We start from the raw sequence: 18705 nt of genomic DNA on the forward strand, positions 1-18705 counted from the left end.
TGATGGAGACTACTTTTTCTTTATGTGGGTGTTTCCAGGAAGGGCAGAGACGCCTGCAAGTTGAAAGTGATTCATTTGAAATCTCAGGGTCCCTCGTCAGTCTGAGGCCAGACGGTCAACAAGCTCAGTGCATATGCTGCACATTTGTGTTGCAGACACAGTAAAAGCATCACCTCGATTATAAATGGAGGGTTTTACTTATTGTGTGTGCAAAGATGCTAAACTTTAACCCAGTTACAATGAAACAATGAGGACTCAAACATTTTAACCTGCCTCAAATACAAGGTTATGAATTTACTGATTATGTAAACAAAGCTGTATCAATATCATTGGTGGCATTTTAAAGGGAAGTTTCCAAAAATTAAAAACAAGAGTCTTCAACCACAAATAAATTGTGGTCATTTGATTCTTCACTTTTTAAAGTATTAAGTGCAACTCAAACCTAATCTTAGGTAAATCCTCACACACAACAACAATGTAATTTCCCTTTATGTACGTGACTTGTGAACTTACTCGTCTTCTTGGGCGGAGCACCTTTGTTGGAGGAGGACGATGGCGAGCTTCCTCCGCTGTCCCCCCCCGATGAGCCCTTGTCATCGTTGGATGTAGACGGACCCGCTGTCACTTTGAAGTCGCAGTTCTCCTTCGATATGCGGTACAGCTCCTGTGCAGAGTGATGAAATGACAACATGGGCTTCGGCCAAGAGATGTAATGTTCTGTGTCAGTGGAGATTGAAGACCCGTGCCGGATTCAAATAATTAAGCCCAGGCATGTTTTACTGCCTCGGCCAATATTTCAACTCATCCGTCAATACTCGCGGGAAGACTGCAAATTTGCTCCTCCTCCCCGCTGTTTCGATCATACTTCATGCTGTCCCCCTGGGTGCTTTGTTTAACAGTGGGCTTAATTATTTCATTCCTCCCGTCACCTGTATTACTACACATCCTCCCATTTTTCCCCCTATCATATTTTACAATAGAAAGCAATTAGCAACAAGCATCCCTAGAAGATACGCCTCAGTGTTAAATGAATGGCTGATTTCTAAAACGTCTTTTGTGCCGTCTCAATAAAACTTCATCACTGAGCAGCGGCTAATTGTTTCTCAAGCACTACAAATCAAAAACGCTGATATCCTACTTTAAGCTGGTGCAAGTTGGTGGCGCTCTTCCAGTCCTTGTCATCGCGGATTCTCGTCATGCGGGGGAAGCGGATGGAGATGCCATCAGCGGTGTGCATTTCCGATTTGGAAAACTCCGCGCCTGTGATCTCCCACACAGGTGCTTTCTGTAGCACAGGAAACACATAATCATATATAAAAGCCACAAAGGGTCACTGCATGCATTAAAAACACCTCCCATCTCAGAGCCCGTCATTATCTCGGCGCGTTTCGGGGGTAATTCATTTAAAGGAATTCCCGTGGATACACGCAAGAGATGCTTTCAACTTCTAATTTCATTCAAAGGGTGTGCAGTATCCAGATATACAACTGTGCTCTGCGTGAACAGGCCCGCTGGGAAATCCAAATGTGCTGAGTAGTGACATCTCACCTCAGGATCGCGGATAATGAAATCTGGATAATAGTTCTTGATGATTTTCAACCAGCTAGGGATTTTGCTTGGGTCCTACATTAAGACACACAAACACACAAAGACACACAAGATTCATTTTCACTTTTATGATATCAGCTCAATATTCCTGGTTAACCTCCAAGTGGATCCTCTCTGACCTTGCTGATTTTGATCACATCCAGCTCTTTCTGGAGCCTGGCCAACATGGCGTCATCGTAGCCTCCGGAGCACTTGGTGACTGTGCACCATTTCTTGGAGTCTGGGTCGTAACAGCCCATTAGAAAACTGGACATGATGCCCCCTGGTGGGTAGAAGAAGACACGCAAGCATTAGGAGAACTGCTTCCCACAGAATAGTCTCTCCACCAGCGCTGACTTCTCAAAACCTGCCTCTTCAAATTATCTTTTTTCTCCTTCCCACTCACTTCCTACAGCCTCTTACGACAAGCATTTCATCTGATTTATTGTTTCTGCTCTATTAGCTCGTCTTCAAACTACACGAGTCGTTTCATTAAGCACGCTTTGAAAACTTGTACCTTTCTCATTGTGTTTGTTATGTTGTTGCACACTCATTAGCCAGCCTCCTCAATGGCCCCTGCTTCATATCTCACCTGCTTTTGTATTCCACCCATTGGCATCTTCTCCTTATGTAACAGCCTGTATCTGCACATTTTTCATATGAAATCCTCCAATTTGGTTATGTTTTCCCAGAGTAACGGAGCAGTCTTGTTAATTTCATCATCCTATCTCAATATAATACATGCAACAATCTTGTATTTATATTTTCGCTTTGTGGCTGAACGTGAAGTGTCACACCTGCAGAAGGCTTGACCCCGTCTTTCACAGCAACATTAAAAGTTGGGGGCAAAAGTAAAACTGTCTTAACCTTTCAAAGCTGTTTTCATACATGAACTCCAACAAATGTCTGGAGAATACAGTCAGGAAATCATCTGAAGCTGTCCTTTTCCCCTGCAGCACACAGCAGGAGAGATTTCGCATCAGACGAATTCTCACTGCTGGAAAAAAATGTTCAAGAAAAGTTGCTGCCTGACTGAAGCGTGTGTGGATTAACTGGTTAAAGGCCTTTAATGTGCTGACTGTGTCAGACATTTCATTTTAGTTCAGTTTAATTCTATTTTTGTAGTTCCAATTCACAACAGCGGTTGTCTCAGTGGGCTATTATACTGGAAGATAAAGACTATAGCCCAACGATCAGACAACCCAGTATAAGCTTGTACTTGGTGACAGTAGGAACAAAGAAATCCCTTTTACCAGGAAGCAGGAACAGCTATCTACCACAAGAGGGCGTAAAACAAAAAGAGCATAGAAAGAGACCACAAAATAAAGAGAAAGTGGTCAAAAGTTAACGGCATGCAGTAGTGGCATTTAACCACACCGGGAGAGAAAAGAGGTGACTGGAGAAGTGCTCGGTGCATTATGGGAAATGGCCAAGCAGTCTGAGTCCATAGGATTATAACTAAGGAATAGTTGAGGGTCACCTGATCCAGCCATAACTGTAAGCTTTATCAAAAAGGAACATTTGAAGCCTAAATCATTGAAGTAAAGACGGTATCTATCGCCTGAACACAAGCTGGAGCTTCCACAGAAGAGAGGGGCTTTAGGCTCTGCCTCCATTCTACTTTTAAAACCTCTAAAAAACACAAATAAACCAGAGAAAAGTGCTCTGTTGGATAATATAGTGCTATGAGGTCTTTGCATTCCTACATGTGCTTTTGTTGGGTAATGTCTATAGTTCAGTGATCCATTAAATGTGTGAAAATGGCTTAAATCACCTCATTTTATGGCGAAACAGAATTGTCAGGATGAATAAAATAAAGCATCAAGAATGGGAAAAGACTCCATGCCTAATGAAGCAGATGGTTAAGGCTTTACAGACCGTTTGAGCCTTTCCCATAGAAGGCTCCCAGCACCACCAGGTCAGCTGTGTCCGCCATCGCCCCTTCATTCAAATAGTCCTTCTTTACTTTCAGCCAGTGGCGCTTCCCCGGCTCATAGGTGCTCTGAGACACGCACAGATATAAAGCCTCATCATCACAGTGTTTCAGCTACACGTACAGTTTAAGCATAACTTGAGAAATTGAACAGTAAATAAATCTGATTAACAAACGCCGTCATCAATCAGCCAACTCACCTTTACGTCTTTTAGCACCAGACCTTCAAGTCCCTCCCTGATGACACGAGTTATCATATCCGCCAGATCCCCTGCTCTCTGACACACACACAGACACACACGTTTTTAACACGTGTACGCATACAGCACAAAGACACATTCACAGTTATACTTACAGTGACGTGCTTCATCTCTGAGAACAGGATCCTGTTGGGGACTTCAACCATGTTGTCATGCAGGAACTTCCTGCGTTCACACAGAGGCCTGAAGAAGACAGAAAGCCAGCGGACACGTGAAAGCAAGCATGTGCTATTTATGAATGTAACTATATTTACAGTACTCCATATTTAAAAATAGAAAGGCTTGTCTGTATATCAGAAATGTGAAGGTTTAGGATGTTTAATTTAAAACATCTTCTAGTGAAACATCTGTAACAGTGACTCCAAAATGTTTGGGGGTAAGGAACTGCATCCTGGCTGCTAACACACAATAGATTTTGATGATTTTACTTAGCTGCTAATGTTAATCTTTAACTACATTTTACAAGATTTAAAACAACAAACTAAAGAACACCGAAGGATAAAGTTCTTCCACAGAAAAATCCACAAGTTTTCTCTCCGCAGTGCTCTAAAAGTTTGAATCCCAGACAAAGCCAGAAGTTTTCAAACTCCACTCGCACGGGTAAAATCCTCTGTTCAACCTGCTGCATCCCCACCTCCACATTTTTGCTCTTTATAGTCCTCACCTGATCTGCTGTGCAAAGAGCTGGGTTATTCCACGAAGAATCAATTAGTGCCTCCCAACTGAGCCCCACAGAATCAGCCAATGTTTTGGTACAGTAATTTTTAGTATACCGGTGTAAAATCGGCCAAAACAAAATATGCTCACCTATGCTGTGGCGGTCCCTTGTGAATAAGGGAGCGGCTGAAAGAAGCTTCTTCTTTTAACTTTAAGTATATTCAATAAAGGCATTCAAAGTTTTACCTTTATACTATGAAAACACTCAGTTACAGGCCTTTGAAGTATCTAAGGGTGGGTGCAGCATTTTTGAGAATAACTTCATAAGTTTAGTAAGTACAATGGAATTTTCAGGAGTGGAAAACACAGTTAAGCTCTGTGTAAATCAACTTTATACTTTATACCACTATTTCTATGAGCAACTCTGAGCATAAATATCATTACATGTCTCACAATTTTAATAGGAAAACTGCACCGTTTAACTTACATTACATACAGTTAGAGGAAATAAGCACTGGAAGTCTGGATGTTTAATCTGTTGTCTGATCATACACAGGAGGGCATTTTAAAAAAAAAAGTGCATTGTGGGTAAACTCACGGGGCTCATATCACCATGAGAGAAAGGTGATTAGTCAAAGCTAGTTATGACCTATAAAAGGTCCCTTTTTATGAACTCTTTGATACCAGCCAATCATAGATTCTGGAGCCAATCCCCTCTGGCAGGAGGGAGTATTGCTCAGTGCATTCTGGGAAGTCCCCCAGTAGTCAGTGCCCATAGGAGCATAACTAAGGAAGGATTCAAGGTCACTTGATCAAGCCATAACTCGAAGCTTTATCAAAAAGGAACATTTGAAGGCGAATCATTAAAGTAAAGAACTGAAGTTTCCACAGAAGAGAGAGGCCCATGGCTCCATGCCCAGTGAAGTGGATGGTTTAGGCTTCACCCTGGACAAAGTTTTTGAGTCACTCCCCTCTGGCAGGAAGCTGCAAAACCCATCGGGATCAATACTTCACTGCATTCAAACAGCAGCTTCTTTCCATCTGGAGCGGAACTGCTCAACAAAGCCTCCTCCACTGATTCACTTTATAATTACTGTTTTCCATTAACACACCATTATGCTTATTCAGCCCATTAACATTTGCATATTGGACTCCACTGCACTTCATATACATTTGAAAATTTATATTTATATATTCTCATAGTGCCTCTATAGAAGAACAGCTTAAGTATTTGTACAACAAACTGAAGATCCCTAGTTCGTTCCTGTGAGGAAGACAAATCCATTTGGGCTTGTGGAAGGCATAAAAAAAGTATGTACCAAATCAAACTCTACCTGAGCACACAACAAGCATGATTTTGTGCTTTTGTATCAAACATTCACTCACATTTATACTTGGATGAACATACTGGACACCAAACTGGGGCTCAGCATCTTGTATGAGGATACTTCAATCCCCATCCTTCCGATTAGTAGATGACCTGCTCTACAGCTACCTTCGATATAATAAGGGAGCAGCTGAAAGTAGCCGTTATATATTCTAATTTTTCTTTTGCACCACTGTTACACAAAGTCACATTACTTGTTTGTGTTAAAACTTGGAAATAAATGTGATTCTGGTTCTGAGGTTTGCATAAATTAATTTCAATTTCGATTTTAAGGATCCTCAGACACCCTGTTACATGAACTACTCTTGCTCAAGTGGATGTGAATTTGAAGGTCACTAGATGCTGAAGACTGGTCCTCAGTGTCCTTCATTAATCATTTCAAAGTCCCCTGTTCCAGACATACAAGCTCGAGTACTGATAATAAATTATTATTTTCTTTCATTAGAAAAAATAAACTGCAAATAAAGTGAAATCTTTCCATAAAACCACAAATTAACCACATAACAGTGAGTGAGCAAACCACAAGGACAGAGCAGCCTATTAATGTTAAAAACGACATGCTTGCATCATCCCCATAAGGGGTTACTCTGCACAGTGAAGTGCAAAGTCATTTCTGAGACAAAGGATGGATTGAAAGCGCATTACCTCTCCATGAGACTCACACCATTGAAGTAGATACAGTCGAAAACAAAAAGGCACACGTTGGCGTCTTGAAAGGCTGCTTTCTGAAGGGAGAGGAGAGGAAGGTTTGTGGGGTGACAAGAAAGCCTGGTCCAAGAGGGAGAACGGAAAAAAAAGAAGCTGTGTGACAAAACAAAGAGCATGAAGTGGCTGCAGTGTTCTCACCTTGTGTACACCCAAGGTCCCGAAGGGCAGGGGTTTACTGGTCTTTGTGTCAATTAGGAGGACTTCAGCATCCAGTATCATGCTGTGGCCACCAGGAAAAGCCTGAGGGATGTATTCTTTGAAATGGGCCACCTGAAACATCAACACGGACACACACAGGGAGCTCAGTTACTGAGTGGAAACAAGTAGCATGTGAAACAACTATTACAACAAGCACAAACCTGTAAAAACACTAGGTTTCATTAATAAAGTATTATATAAATAAATATATATAAATAAATTATTTTCAACCTGATGTTGATTAAAAAAATGTTTTAAAAAGCAAAGATCAAATGAGACATTTGATGCTTGTGGTTCAGCCTTGTACCCACCATCCTCTTTTATAACACTGTGGGGGATGATCTAAACAGTTCTCCGCCGTTATCATTCATCAGAATAAAGAACATTAGGTACCTTGGACTGTTGTAATTAGACTCCATTCCCACCCCCACAGAATGTTAACCTAGCATTAACATAAATTGCCTAATTACAGCGGCTGAGGCTGCATAATTAGCCATTTGGCTGATGGGCTGCAATGACAAGACGGTCACTCAAGACAAAATGTCTGAAGCCTTCAGGCTAGAGGACTAAAAGTGGACCGCAGACACCATAAAAACAAGTACCAGGCTTTAAAATGCCTCAGAAAGCATAGGCTGCACTTCCATGTGAGAAGCCTGGAAAAATATGGTGTGTATACATCACGCACAAGAGCTACATGGCTTCTTCCGACTTGTGCCATGCTTGGCATCCTCTACTTTATGATTGTTGTGAAGTGTGTTTTGTGAGCACAGAAGCAATTTCAAAGGGCTAATGAACATGATGCAGGGCTATTTATTCCTGCACGTTTAAGTCTCTGTGCATCATGCTGAGAAAGCAAATGCTGGAAAATCACTGTGGGAAATGTCTGAATTTCACGCTGGGAAAATACCTTTAAGCTGCTAATCCTGCCGGGGCAAACCTGAACACACTGCATTCTGATGAGCATTGTTATATTAATCAGTAAATAGCTTCACGGACCGGGAGCCCGCACATTTGCATCTGTGCTGTCTGTGCATGTGCGCGATAAGACTGACTTTGTGAGGCAGCACTGGTTTGAGGCTGCGACTGAAGTAGCTGAAGTTGTCTCCGTTCTTGTGGACCTGCACGCGCTCGCCATCGTACTTGATCTCGGAGTACATCCCGTTGGGGCATTTCTTCATGGCGTACTCGATGGATTTACACGCCTCCGCCTGAAACCACAACAAGGAAACAATCGTTTCTGAAGTTCTAATTGCTTTATGTGAACTTACTTTTCATGAAAGGTTTCCTCAGGTTGATTCAATTTAAGAAAACACACAAGAAAAAAAGGTTATCAATCATGTAGGATTAACAGTAGATTCAACAATTTCCTTCACAATATGAGACCATTAATAAAAACATGCAGTTATTTTTGTGAGAATCACTAAGTTTGAAACCACGAGGGTGATGAAATTTTGTAAAACTTCGGGGGTTTATGTTTATGTCAGTATACACCAAAAAGAGGGCAAACGGTGACATTTAAGTCTCCTCCTGGGATCAAACCTGGGATCTTTCAGGGTTTCTGTTGCTGGGAATCTTAGCACCACACCCGGTTCATTAGAAAGCCTTGAATTTCTTTAATCGTTAGGAAGTTTTGCAGGCAACTACATGATATGGACATACAGAAGATGGCCAAAACTATGAAATCAAGAACAATTCTTTGCACGTCTGTTTCACCGAGCAAAGGGAAACAACAATAATCATGACAACATCAATATCAGCACCCCGGTGTGTGTGTGTTTATAACCTAAAAATATTCAATTGATTATTTATTTATTTATTGTTGCCATGACTTCAAAGTGACTACTCATTTACACAACACCAACCTAAATTACTCTTTTGTATCCACTGAAAGACGATCTAGCGCTTCGTCTTCTGCGAGCTCATGTTAGGAGAACAAAGTTAAAACTAATAACACCGAAGTTGCTCGCCTGTGGATCGTTAGAGAACGGCCTGTGCTAGTCATTTGTAACCTAAAATGCGATGCGGGGATAGCTGCAGCGCATTCCCATTTTCTTTTATTTGGTGTAATTAAAGGGCCGCTGTATAATGTGCAATTTAATGGTCTGTAAAACACATTTTAAATCATGCTGAATTAATATTTGCATCTCAGGACGGGTTGGGGACAGTTACGTGTCTGCAGTGCAGAGTTATCTGTAGGATCCAGCTGCTGCGTGTCTGGCTGTCGAGTAACAAACCATCAGGTAAAAAAAACCCCATTATATTCTCTAAATATTCAGACGTTTTAACTTAACATAAAGTAAACTTTGGCTCATGCTAAATCTTTAAGCAGGCTGCAAACAGACAGAGTGACTCAGCTGAATAGCCAGTCATTCTCTCAGTGAATGTGTGAAGTTGGGACTGCTTTGTTTAGACTTGATGTATGGCCATCTTAACGACCGCTGCACAGAAAAGTACTTTTGCTCAGGAAGAATGACGACAGACAGAAGAGCTGACCTTCTAAACTGAGGATTTTCTGTAAACCACATCTTTTCCTTGCATACAGAATTGCACAAAGCCTTTGAGCACACATCAGATTTAACACCTCTAATCACTACATTGTGATGTTTTTGCAGTGAACCACGGCAAACAAAAGTAAGAGTTGCAAGATTTACTGCTGCAGAAGCCTTGAGGCAAGCCCAAAGCTGAATCTACAAACAAGATGTTTGTCTAGACTATTTTAAAAAGAAACATGGAAGTACCGAAATGTGAACAAACACCCGTGCTACGACGACTTCACTGCCTTTGATCAAAGTACGACAAAGTGACCATATTCTGGTGTCAAAATGTTTTCTACTGCTTTATCAGAAGCAATTGACATTGATTGTATTAATAAATATCATTTTGTTTGTATAATTTATGTGAAAACCACCATTACATTCGTGCATCTTACAATATATGTCACAGACAAAGACAATAATATAGGTATGATAAACAAATATCACCTTTAAATAGGATTCCTCCATTAACAGAGCATAAATGACCCCACTCGCTCATTTTAAATTGCTAAAAAATAAAAAACATCTGTTGTGACGATGATGGTGGCGAAGAGCACCAACATGTAGGACCAGTTCCTCCCACAGGTGTTCAGTTAGGCTGACATCTGAAGGCTGTGAATGCTGCAGCATAGGATCCACATCATTTTCATCAAACCACTGATTAACCCAATCCTCTTATAGACCACTCCCATCAGGCTAGAGCTGCTTCCTCACAGGTCAAAGGTGATCACTCCAGGCAACTTTATATTCATCTGTAGCTTCACTTCCTTCTAACACACACCAGGGTCAGGGGTTAACTTTTTCTTTTAATTTGTTACCGTGTCTGTATTCCTAATTTATATCCTGGTTTATTTTCACAGGTAACATCCGTACCGTCCCCTGACATGTGTAATAAATCAGCAAAATAAATGAGGCCATTGCTTGGGGGGGGAAGTATCCTAATACTTATGTAAATATTTTAATTTTGTACTGTGCATGTGTGTCTCGTGTGATTTATGAGGTCAGAAAGGTCAGATGACAGACGCCCTCAATTCCCTAATTGAGTTAATTAAGTTGAATTAGCTCACATAGTTTTTAAATGTGACTACTTCTTTTTTTTTTTACATCACTGTGGTTCAAACACCTCAGCTTTGCATTCACATGAAGACTCAGAGAGATAAAAAGCAGACAAACACTGTGTATGTATACTGTATAAATTTGACACTTTTTATTAGGAATCCTTACCAACATGGGCTGGACGGGGGTCATAAGTGAGGCCTCGATAGTGAGGAGTTTCTTAGGTCCTGAACCATTGGACGCCTCCTGCTGATTCCTTAACACCCTTTCAATCACGTCTCCCAGATTACGCGAGGCCTTGAAGGCATCGTAAGCGTTTGGATCCACTGCATCCAAGCTGCATAAAGAGGCAACAATGACAGGCTGCTATTAAAAAAACATAAAAATCACAGATCACATGATGGTCAGCCTGCATGTCACAGGCAGGCTGGATCTGACTGAGAAAACACAACAGTGTCCTTTCTCTCTAGGGCAGGGACGAGCAATAAGCTGAACTCAATTCTTCTCAATATTATTTTTGTCTCTTCATAAATTACTGGTAAAGTCCTTCACAACAGTCCCAGTTTGTCATGTGGTCCCCTTTGGGAAAATTACTGCGCACCCCTGCTCTCTAAATGCCTTCACACAGCATAACAGTGCCTAACAGATGCCCTCATTTTAGGATCAAGGATTATGCTTTTTCAGTGCATCTGTAGCCTTGATTTATTTTGTTTATTTCTACAGAAGCCCACATATGTTTACCTGACATGTATAATTTATGACCACAAAGAATGAAAGGTTGGTAAAGATCATAAATTACACATACAAGATGGTCATAGTCACCATAACGTTGCCTAACAGCCACAAAAATCCTGGTGTGCACTTTTTTTTGTCCTTTTTTTCTCTCTAATGAGGGCCATAATTTACAAAAATTATGTTATTATGCTCAAAAAGAATTGAAATTAGAGATTAAGAACATAAACACAGATGATGGGAGTCACAGGGTAGTTTTTTCATAACCTTCTTCACAGTCTGACTTTTTGAAGCTGGGGGAGCTGCCCTCTTCTGGTCATTTGAGAGAATGCAGATTTAATGCAGATTTAAAGCAATGGCCTCACTATTCAGACTTTCCATCTTTGCGTAAAATAAACCTGCCTCTGTCGTGTTCAAAGATAATAATTAAATAATCCAAAGATACTTACACGTGTTTTGCACCGGCGTTCATCTTCAAATCGTGCTTAATTAGGCGAACGATGCATTTCAGGTCATTACTGGTGCATCTGTAGGGAAGGGAAAATTCAGATTATTACTGTGAAGCAAATTCTGAAGCATTACAACATTTTGGGAAGAAAAAAATCTAAAAGCAAACAAATGACAAATATAAAATGATTGGATTAAAATGTCTCAAAGTGATTAATGGAAGCTGCACACACCTCAGAAAGAACCTGCTTCATTAGAGGCAGCTGAAAGACGAACACTTGAGCACTGCAAGTTCACTTTACTTGCTTTTGCCCTATTAATGTTATATTACGCTAGCAAACCCTTTATTTGGTACAGCAAAAAAATAATGTCCATGTCTGTTTACAGCTTGCAAGATGCAATTTATGACAAACAAACATAGCCTGGTGTCTGCTGCAGCGGAGGGGAGAATGTCAAATAAAGATGGGATAATGTACGCGTTTGTGTTAGACATGCCCGAGGCAGGCAATCTAGAAAGGAGGGAAAAGTACACAAATGCAGGCAATAGAAAAAGCCATAAGAAAAAATAATAAGTGGAAGGAAATAATTGTACCATAAATACTGGAAAATGAAATCTCTAAGTACGTCTTCCTGCTTCTACGGAGCTATCGGAACTTTCACAGGCAGTAAAGCAAAGACGTCACGTGGAGAGGTGCAGCTACGAACACCAAGGTCAGCCTTATTGGGGTTATTTGTAAGAATTACCATATCTTTTAACATTTTAACACTCAGCCTGACTGATATAAAAAATGATTATGTTTTTTATTACTTTTTGGCAATATCCTCCAGCTCGTTCTGCTGCTCATCCTCCTTCGTCAGCTGGGAAAGTCGGGTCAGGGATGCGTCCACTTCCTGGATGGTAAGGAGACTTTTGGCAGCCGGGGGAAATGATTTACTCTCCTCAAAGAACATCCTCACCGTCTCAGACACGTCACCCTTAAAAGGAAAAACAAAACAAAAACAGACACGATGTCAAGAGCCTGTAATTCTGCGTTCGTGTTAAAGGTCTGTCCACTTTGAACACCGAAATATTGTAAGAGTGACGATTTATGGACGACAGACCTGATCCAGATCGCGCACCATGTCATCCTGGTTGCTCCTGAATATGCGGCTGAAGAGTTTTACAATCTGCTTGTCATTGAGGTTGTAGACGCTTTTCACAACACCCGGCAGGAGCAATTTCACAGTCAGGTAAAGATCGCCGTGGAACTTATCTAGGATGGAAGACAAAGGAGAAAATTCACAGAAATGTAAAGATGACGTGCTGGATTTTGTCTATATAAAGAAAAAGGTAGAAAAAAATAAGACAGAGACAGCTACCTCCACTTGTGCCCTTCCTGAGGAACTTTTCAATAATCTGCGTCTTTGTATTGTAGCTGTTGTTTTCGGCCACCATGGCACAGAGCTTGCGAAACTCTCTGAAGAGGCAGTCTTTGTGCTGGGGGTCACAGAGCTGGGTGGACAGAGCGCTGCCTTGGCTGGCTTTGGCAGAGGAAGAGGATGGCCCAGGGCTGCTGCTAGAACTGCCAGCCTTTGTTGCTGTGAGGAGAGTGAAGGGGAACAGTGCAGAGACCATGATTTATTGATCACAATAAAGGGGCCAGAGTGGATTCTGAAAAATGTCAGCCTTTGTACTTAAGCCCAAATTCTCTAAAACACTGATACTGGCTGAAACCATTGTTTTCAGAGCACGCCATATTCATATTATTTTTATTCCTATTCTGGCCCTGGCCCTCAGACTGTAGTGCAAGAGTTTCCCTGCCTATTCAATCCAGTTTATTACTGGTGGTTTACATCGCCACTGGGAATATGAAAGCAGTTTTGCTTCCACCTGTTTATTGCTTCAGTTTGCTGACTTGTGGATACCTGTAATTGAGCTATAAGCTGCAAAGGGAAACTACTAACAGAAAACTGCTTTAAAGATCCCACATAAGTTTATGTTTACTTTTCTAAAGTGTTTTCATGTTATTTTAATTAATGTATGCATTTAGGTCCATTATGGAAAACTGTCAGATTTAGCCACACGGGCTCATTTCCACCTGCAGTCCCTGGCAGGTTGATGACCTTCATTCTATGCATACAAAAGAGCCAGAAGCATATAAGTGAAGTGTCTATTTGGTTTACACAACTGCTAGTGACTATCTTGTGAATTCTTTGTATGTTAACACGTGTAAATTAATAATGAATAAGGACTGTTTCTTCTTTTTTCTGAGTGACTTGAATTTTGACATCATAACTCACCAGTGAAGCCTGAAAACTTCCTTGGCGCATTGACAGATGGGTCAGCAGGGGGAGCCATCAGCTGACCGGTGGTGTTCAACTTGGCCTGCACCTTCTTTTTTGGACTTGCATTAACTTTGGCCATCAAGTCTGCAAGACAAGGCGAGTGACTTTAGAAGAAAGAAGACCTGAGATGCCCTAACTTATTTATTTAATGTTGACAATATACCAGTGAGATCACACAGAAGTGATGTGTATGGGACCTAGCTGTCACAAGACTACATATCAAAGAGTTTGCTGTATAATGCTATATGAATACATAAGCCAGGACATGCCTACAGTCTTTGTGGCTGTTTGTTCATTATCCTGTAACCTGCATTTAACAGCCTACACAAGGAAACCAGGATTTAATCATTTTCCTCAAGAGAAGCAAAGAAAGCACAAGTTGCATGTATGCCCTAAATCTATACACAACCTATGCAAGTACCCAACGTTGCTTACAGCATTTATACTTCTCTCTTTTGCACTGCAACCAAAATGCTAGCTGCTGAGTTTCTGGCTTCAAGTTGATCCACTGTCTTCCAGTCAATTACAAAAAAATAAAATAAAATCAAAACAATTTACAATTACGTTCAGTTACATTTCCAGGGAGGCATACATCAGGTTACAGCGTAGAGTTTCAAAGGGGTTTGCTCCTGCATAGGTTTAATATAGATGAATAAATCCAAATTAAATCTCATTTTCCCTAAGGACATTGTTTAACTATAAATAAATATATAATAAATGGGCGAGTCAATTACTGACAAATATTTTAGACACATTTTTGCAGCTTTAACTTGACAAACATTAAGTAAACATGTTGTCATGCCTTCACTGAAAGGCCATCTAATTATTTGTACGGGTACAACAAGTAAGTTGACATTGGGTGGGAAGATGTGAGCCACACCAAACATGCAGTCAGGCAACTTTAGCAACAACAACAACAAGAGTTCTTGTGTGTGTGGGCCACTGGTTTCATATCAGTATCCCACATGTATTCACAATACTACTAGAATATCAATCAGCTGCTGCACTTCAACTGATTTGCGGGATTGTGAATTCAAATTTCAAGAATAGATCAGGTCACATCAAAAGTGCACTGCAGCTGAGATTCACTGACTGTTAACTTTATGAACACAGGAGCTTGATCTGATTCCAATAATGGGTAAAATTTTCCTTTGGCCAAGGCTTAAATATTGCCTGTGAGCAGTAGAAGGGTTTAAATATACAATAAATGTATGTTCACAGACATTTTTTCTGCATAATAAGCATTTTAAAAATGTGAAATTTACATTTTGAGTGGCTTTTGTACCTGAAACGTGTTTATTTATGATCTCCTTGTCGTCATCCTGTAATTCCTCCCAGCCCTCCAGGTCGGTGATGTCCTCGATCTTCTTCGTGGTGGCTCTGGCTCTTTCCAGCTTTTCGAATATACACTTCACATGGTACCACTCTTTCATCTCCCCTGCAGACTCACTGAAAGGGTTTGGCACAATTTTGCCTATGCGCACTATTCCCTTCTGGATTTTGTCCTTGCATTTCTTACATCCTGCTGTACCACGTTTGGCGTATTCAACGAGAAACCTCTGATCTGCCATATCCGGCTGATTGGAGAAACTTCGATGCAGGAAAAGCCAGGGAGGATAGTTTGGGAGAAGACTGTGCTTTTGGGATACCGAGGATAATGCAGAGATTTTCCTTGTAAAATGTAACTCATGAAAAGACAAAGGTAGACGCTCAGCACATGAATAGACAGAAAAGGCCCTACACAACCTGAAGTATTTCTGACAACTAACAAGTTTCCCAGGGGGATTTAGGACTACGCCGATAGTCTTTTGAAGCAATAAAATGAGAGTTTTCTGCATTAAGTTGCAATGATGAACAGTTCAGAACCTAAAAAAAGCAGAAGGACATAATGGTTAATGACACAGCTTTCTTTTAAATACAAGGTATCACAATATACTAAAAAAAAAAACCCTAATGCTAACAGCTCTAATAAAAGGTTCAATGACTCAGCAATATTTTATGCATTCATTGCAAGTGTAAATTTCCTGATTCCAGTTAAGCAGTAACATTGCTTCCCACTGCACATTTACAGGGCTTCTGCAGGGTTCATAAAGGCAAATTTATTACATTGGATCCCTTTTTAAGGCAATTTAATACAATTTATAGTTGTATAATACAAAATATTAACGATAAATGGAAAGCTAGTAGGGCCAGTATGACAAAACATTATTTGTAATATTTCAGCACTTACCTAAAATCATATAAAAATGTTTTTAATGACACAACTGAGTTATTTCATGCAATGCTGACCTAAATCAGTGCTACTCTGGAGCCACACGAGTCTCTTTGATCCCGCTCTTGTGGCTCCAGGTGGCTTTGACAAAACAATTAGAAATCCCTGAAGAAATGGACTACGAATCCAAAAAACAAACAGACAAACAAACAAAAAACCCCACGAAATTAAACTTAGACTGGTCGTTTTTTTTTTTTGTCTTACTACTTTTAAAGCTATTGTGTTGTTATAAGTTTTATTTATTGTCAAAATAGGCTACTTTTGCATTTCAAAAAATTTTGTTGGTAATAAAATAAATAGATAAAAAAAAATATTACTTACAAAAATGCTATACAAATGGCATTATCATAATGAAAATACTAACAGTTAAAGATAAGCATAAATAGGCTGCAGCAGAGTAGTCGCATGTGGGAAAAGAATTTTGTTTCTCCACCTATTAGTAACGTTGATAGGCTGACTTATAGTAATGGGCTGTGTAGCCTTCTTTGTAAAGCTCCAATATCTTCTGTGGCTCCATTCAGAGTTGTTAAGTTAAAAAAAAAAGAGCCCTACATTTCGACGATAAATTACACAGATTTCACTGATCTTGCAGTAGGCAGTAAAGGAGGAAAAGGTCAGGATGCTCCATGCATACAAACATGACCTTACAATTCTCTAACACAAATCTACAAAAACCAAAAGAGCACAAGGATTACCCTGTTAGACAGAACAAAGAAGTAAAAGACTATTACATGTCATATATGAGCTTTCGAATAATGGCAAACAGCTAAAATTTAAAGGATTAACGAACACAGACCTATCAAAGTGCTCTAGAGTGTCACTGGACAGTTTTTCCATCTTGTTTATTCTTTACTGTAGTGACTTTAATGCAACACAATGTTTTCAGTTCAAGGCTAATAAAGGATTTTGGAAAAGACACAAAGTACACGTCGACTTATTTTAATATTTGCGCATATTTGAAATATAAAAAAACCAGCATGCCTATTCAGTTACACAAACGTGCATTTTCAAATGTTAACGTTAACCGCACCTCCAAAACATCCGACGTGTAAGTTTGATGACACGAAGGCAAGTGGATATGCTCACTAACGTTAGCATTAGCAATGCTCACTGTGTTCTACGCTCACAGGAAATTATCACGTCTACTTAATAGACTGCACACCAGTTATCACAAATACTTTAACATGCTGCTAACAGTGCTACACGTGTTTATGTACTGTACCTTAGAGAAGCCGAGTAAACGGTAATAGGACGCTTTAAACTGCTAGCACTCCTCATTGTTGTTAGCGGACAGCCCAGAGACGTTAAGTCAGCGTCATTGCAATTTAAATATGCAAAGCACTTCCGGTTTGGCTCCGCAAAAATAAAAGTACTGAAATTTGTAGTGGTTCGATTTAGAACAGTTCCGACTATTTACGACTTGTATGTAATTCCTTTGTACTAATTGCATGAAACTGTCCCCTTACAAAAATAGTAAGAGGTGCCCTAATTTGGATCCAAAAGGAAACTTCGCGCTTTATTTTAAAAGACAAGCAGCCATTTCCGGAAACTCTCTGCTTAACCCCGATTAACTTGACACAACTAGCAATCCTAAAGGGGCTAGTGTGTAGGCTAAGAAGCATGGGCTGCAGCCTTTTTTTCCTTTCCAAAAACTTTATTTAAACAAATATAAACAGCAACGTATCAATAACAATGACAGTATATGACCAAATTTACAGTCAAAAAGAGGTATATAAAGTTTCAGGGAACAGTTGAAACGTAATAATGAGAGGTAAAGAGTAAAAATTACATAATAATATTTGGAAATTGTGATAGAGTTCGCACCAGAGTTTCTTCTGCATTCGATTTGCTTTGATTAGTCAATAATTTTATACATATCAAGTACTGTTAGGGTCGTTGCCGCTGTTTTAGTTTTCAAATCTCATCTCTAAAGAATGATATCAATTAAAAATATACCAACATTTTTTAAATTAATTTTATTTGTCGTACATGAAACGAATTATCAGAAACTTCGCTAGAAAACAAATGTTCACAAAATAAATAGCTGTATCACAAAGCATGGGCATTTTACCTGTTGTTTGTTTTGTTTTTTAATTAAAAGCTATTGCACATTAATCCCGCATATTTTGGAATACATATACTAACGAAATAAATGAGGAATAGTTCATTTATTTAAATCACAGAAATAATCAATATTCAGTTTAAACCTTCCCAGGCTTTAAATTACTATTGCTATTTTAAAGATTTTATTATTATTATTATTATTATTATTATTATTATTATTATTTTAGTCACAATGCAATATTTGTCTGATATGTCTGGTACATGTTCTATATTTGTAACATGGAATTCACTAGAGATAACAACCCATCTTCGAACTTGGATGACATCATTGTAGATGATCCATTTCTGGATTAAAATAATTTTGTGTTTTAGTTGAATAACTTTATTGTTCCACATGTAAGGTCTGTGTGTTGAGAAGTTGTGTTTAGAGGCCTAGGTCAATGCCAGTATTCCCTGTTTATGGAAATGATGTGTAATTTCTGGAGTAGTTGCATTTCAGAGTTGATGGGCTGCAGACTGCAGTTATGGGGAAAAGATCCTTTCAG

General features: G+C 39.7%; 1 protein-coding gene across 1 annotated transcript in view; it reads right to left on the reverse strand.

Annotated features, from left to right (window-relative positions):
• lig3 (ligase III, DNA, ATP-dependent) overlaps positions 1-17414 on the reverse strand; it is a 20161-nt gene extending 2747 nt beyond the window's left edge. Inside the window, exons 1-18 of the mRNA XM_063485781.1 lie at positions 17319-17414; positions 15110-15690; positions 13780-13908; positions 12859-13077; positions 12601-12752; positions 12308-12474; positions 11502-11579; positions 10489-10657; positions 7783-7938; positions 6671-6802; positions 6470-6549; positions 3876-3963; positions 3721-3798; positions 3466-3589; positions 1728-1870; positions 1549-1623; positions 1139-1285; positions 514-664 (exon numbers count right to left, since the gene is read on the reverse strand). Of these exons, the coding sequence (XP_063341851.1) occupies positions 514-664; positions 1139-1285; positions 1549-1623; positions 1728-1870; positions 3466-3589; positions 3721-3798; positions 3876-3963; positions 6470-6549; positions 6671-6802; positions 7783-7938; positions 10489-10657; positions 11502-11579; positions 12308-12474; positions 12601-12752; positions 12859-13077; positions 13780-13908; positions 15110-15662 (2641 nt within the window). The 5' untranslated portion in view covers positions 15663-15690; positions 17319-17414. The remainder of the gene's footprint in view (positions 1-513; positions 665-1138; positions 1286-1548; positions 1624-1727; positions 1871-3465; positions 3590-3720; positions 3799-3875; positions 3964-6469; positions 6550-6670; positions 6803-7782; positions 7939-10488; positions 10658-11501; positions 11580-12307; positions 12475-12600; positions 12753-12858; positions 13078-13779; positions 13909-15109; positions 15691-17318) is intronic.
• Between the last annotated feature and the right edge of the window lie 1291 nt (positions 17415-18705).

The sequence above is a fragment of the Pelmatolapia mariae genome, linkage group LG10_11 (genome assembly GCF_036321145.2).
Source record: "Pelmatolapia mariae isolate MD_Pm_ZW linkage group LG10_11, Pm_UMD_F_2, whole genome shotgun sequence".
Lineage (NCBI taxonomy): Eukaryota > Metazoa > Chordata > Actinopteri > Cichliformes > Cichlidae > Pelmatolapia > Pelmatolapia mariae.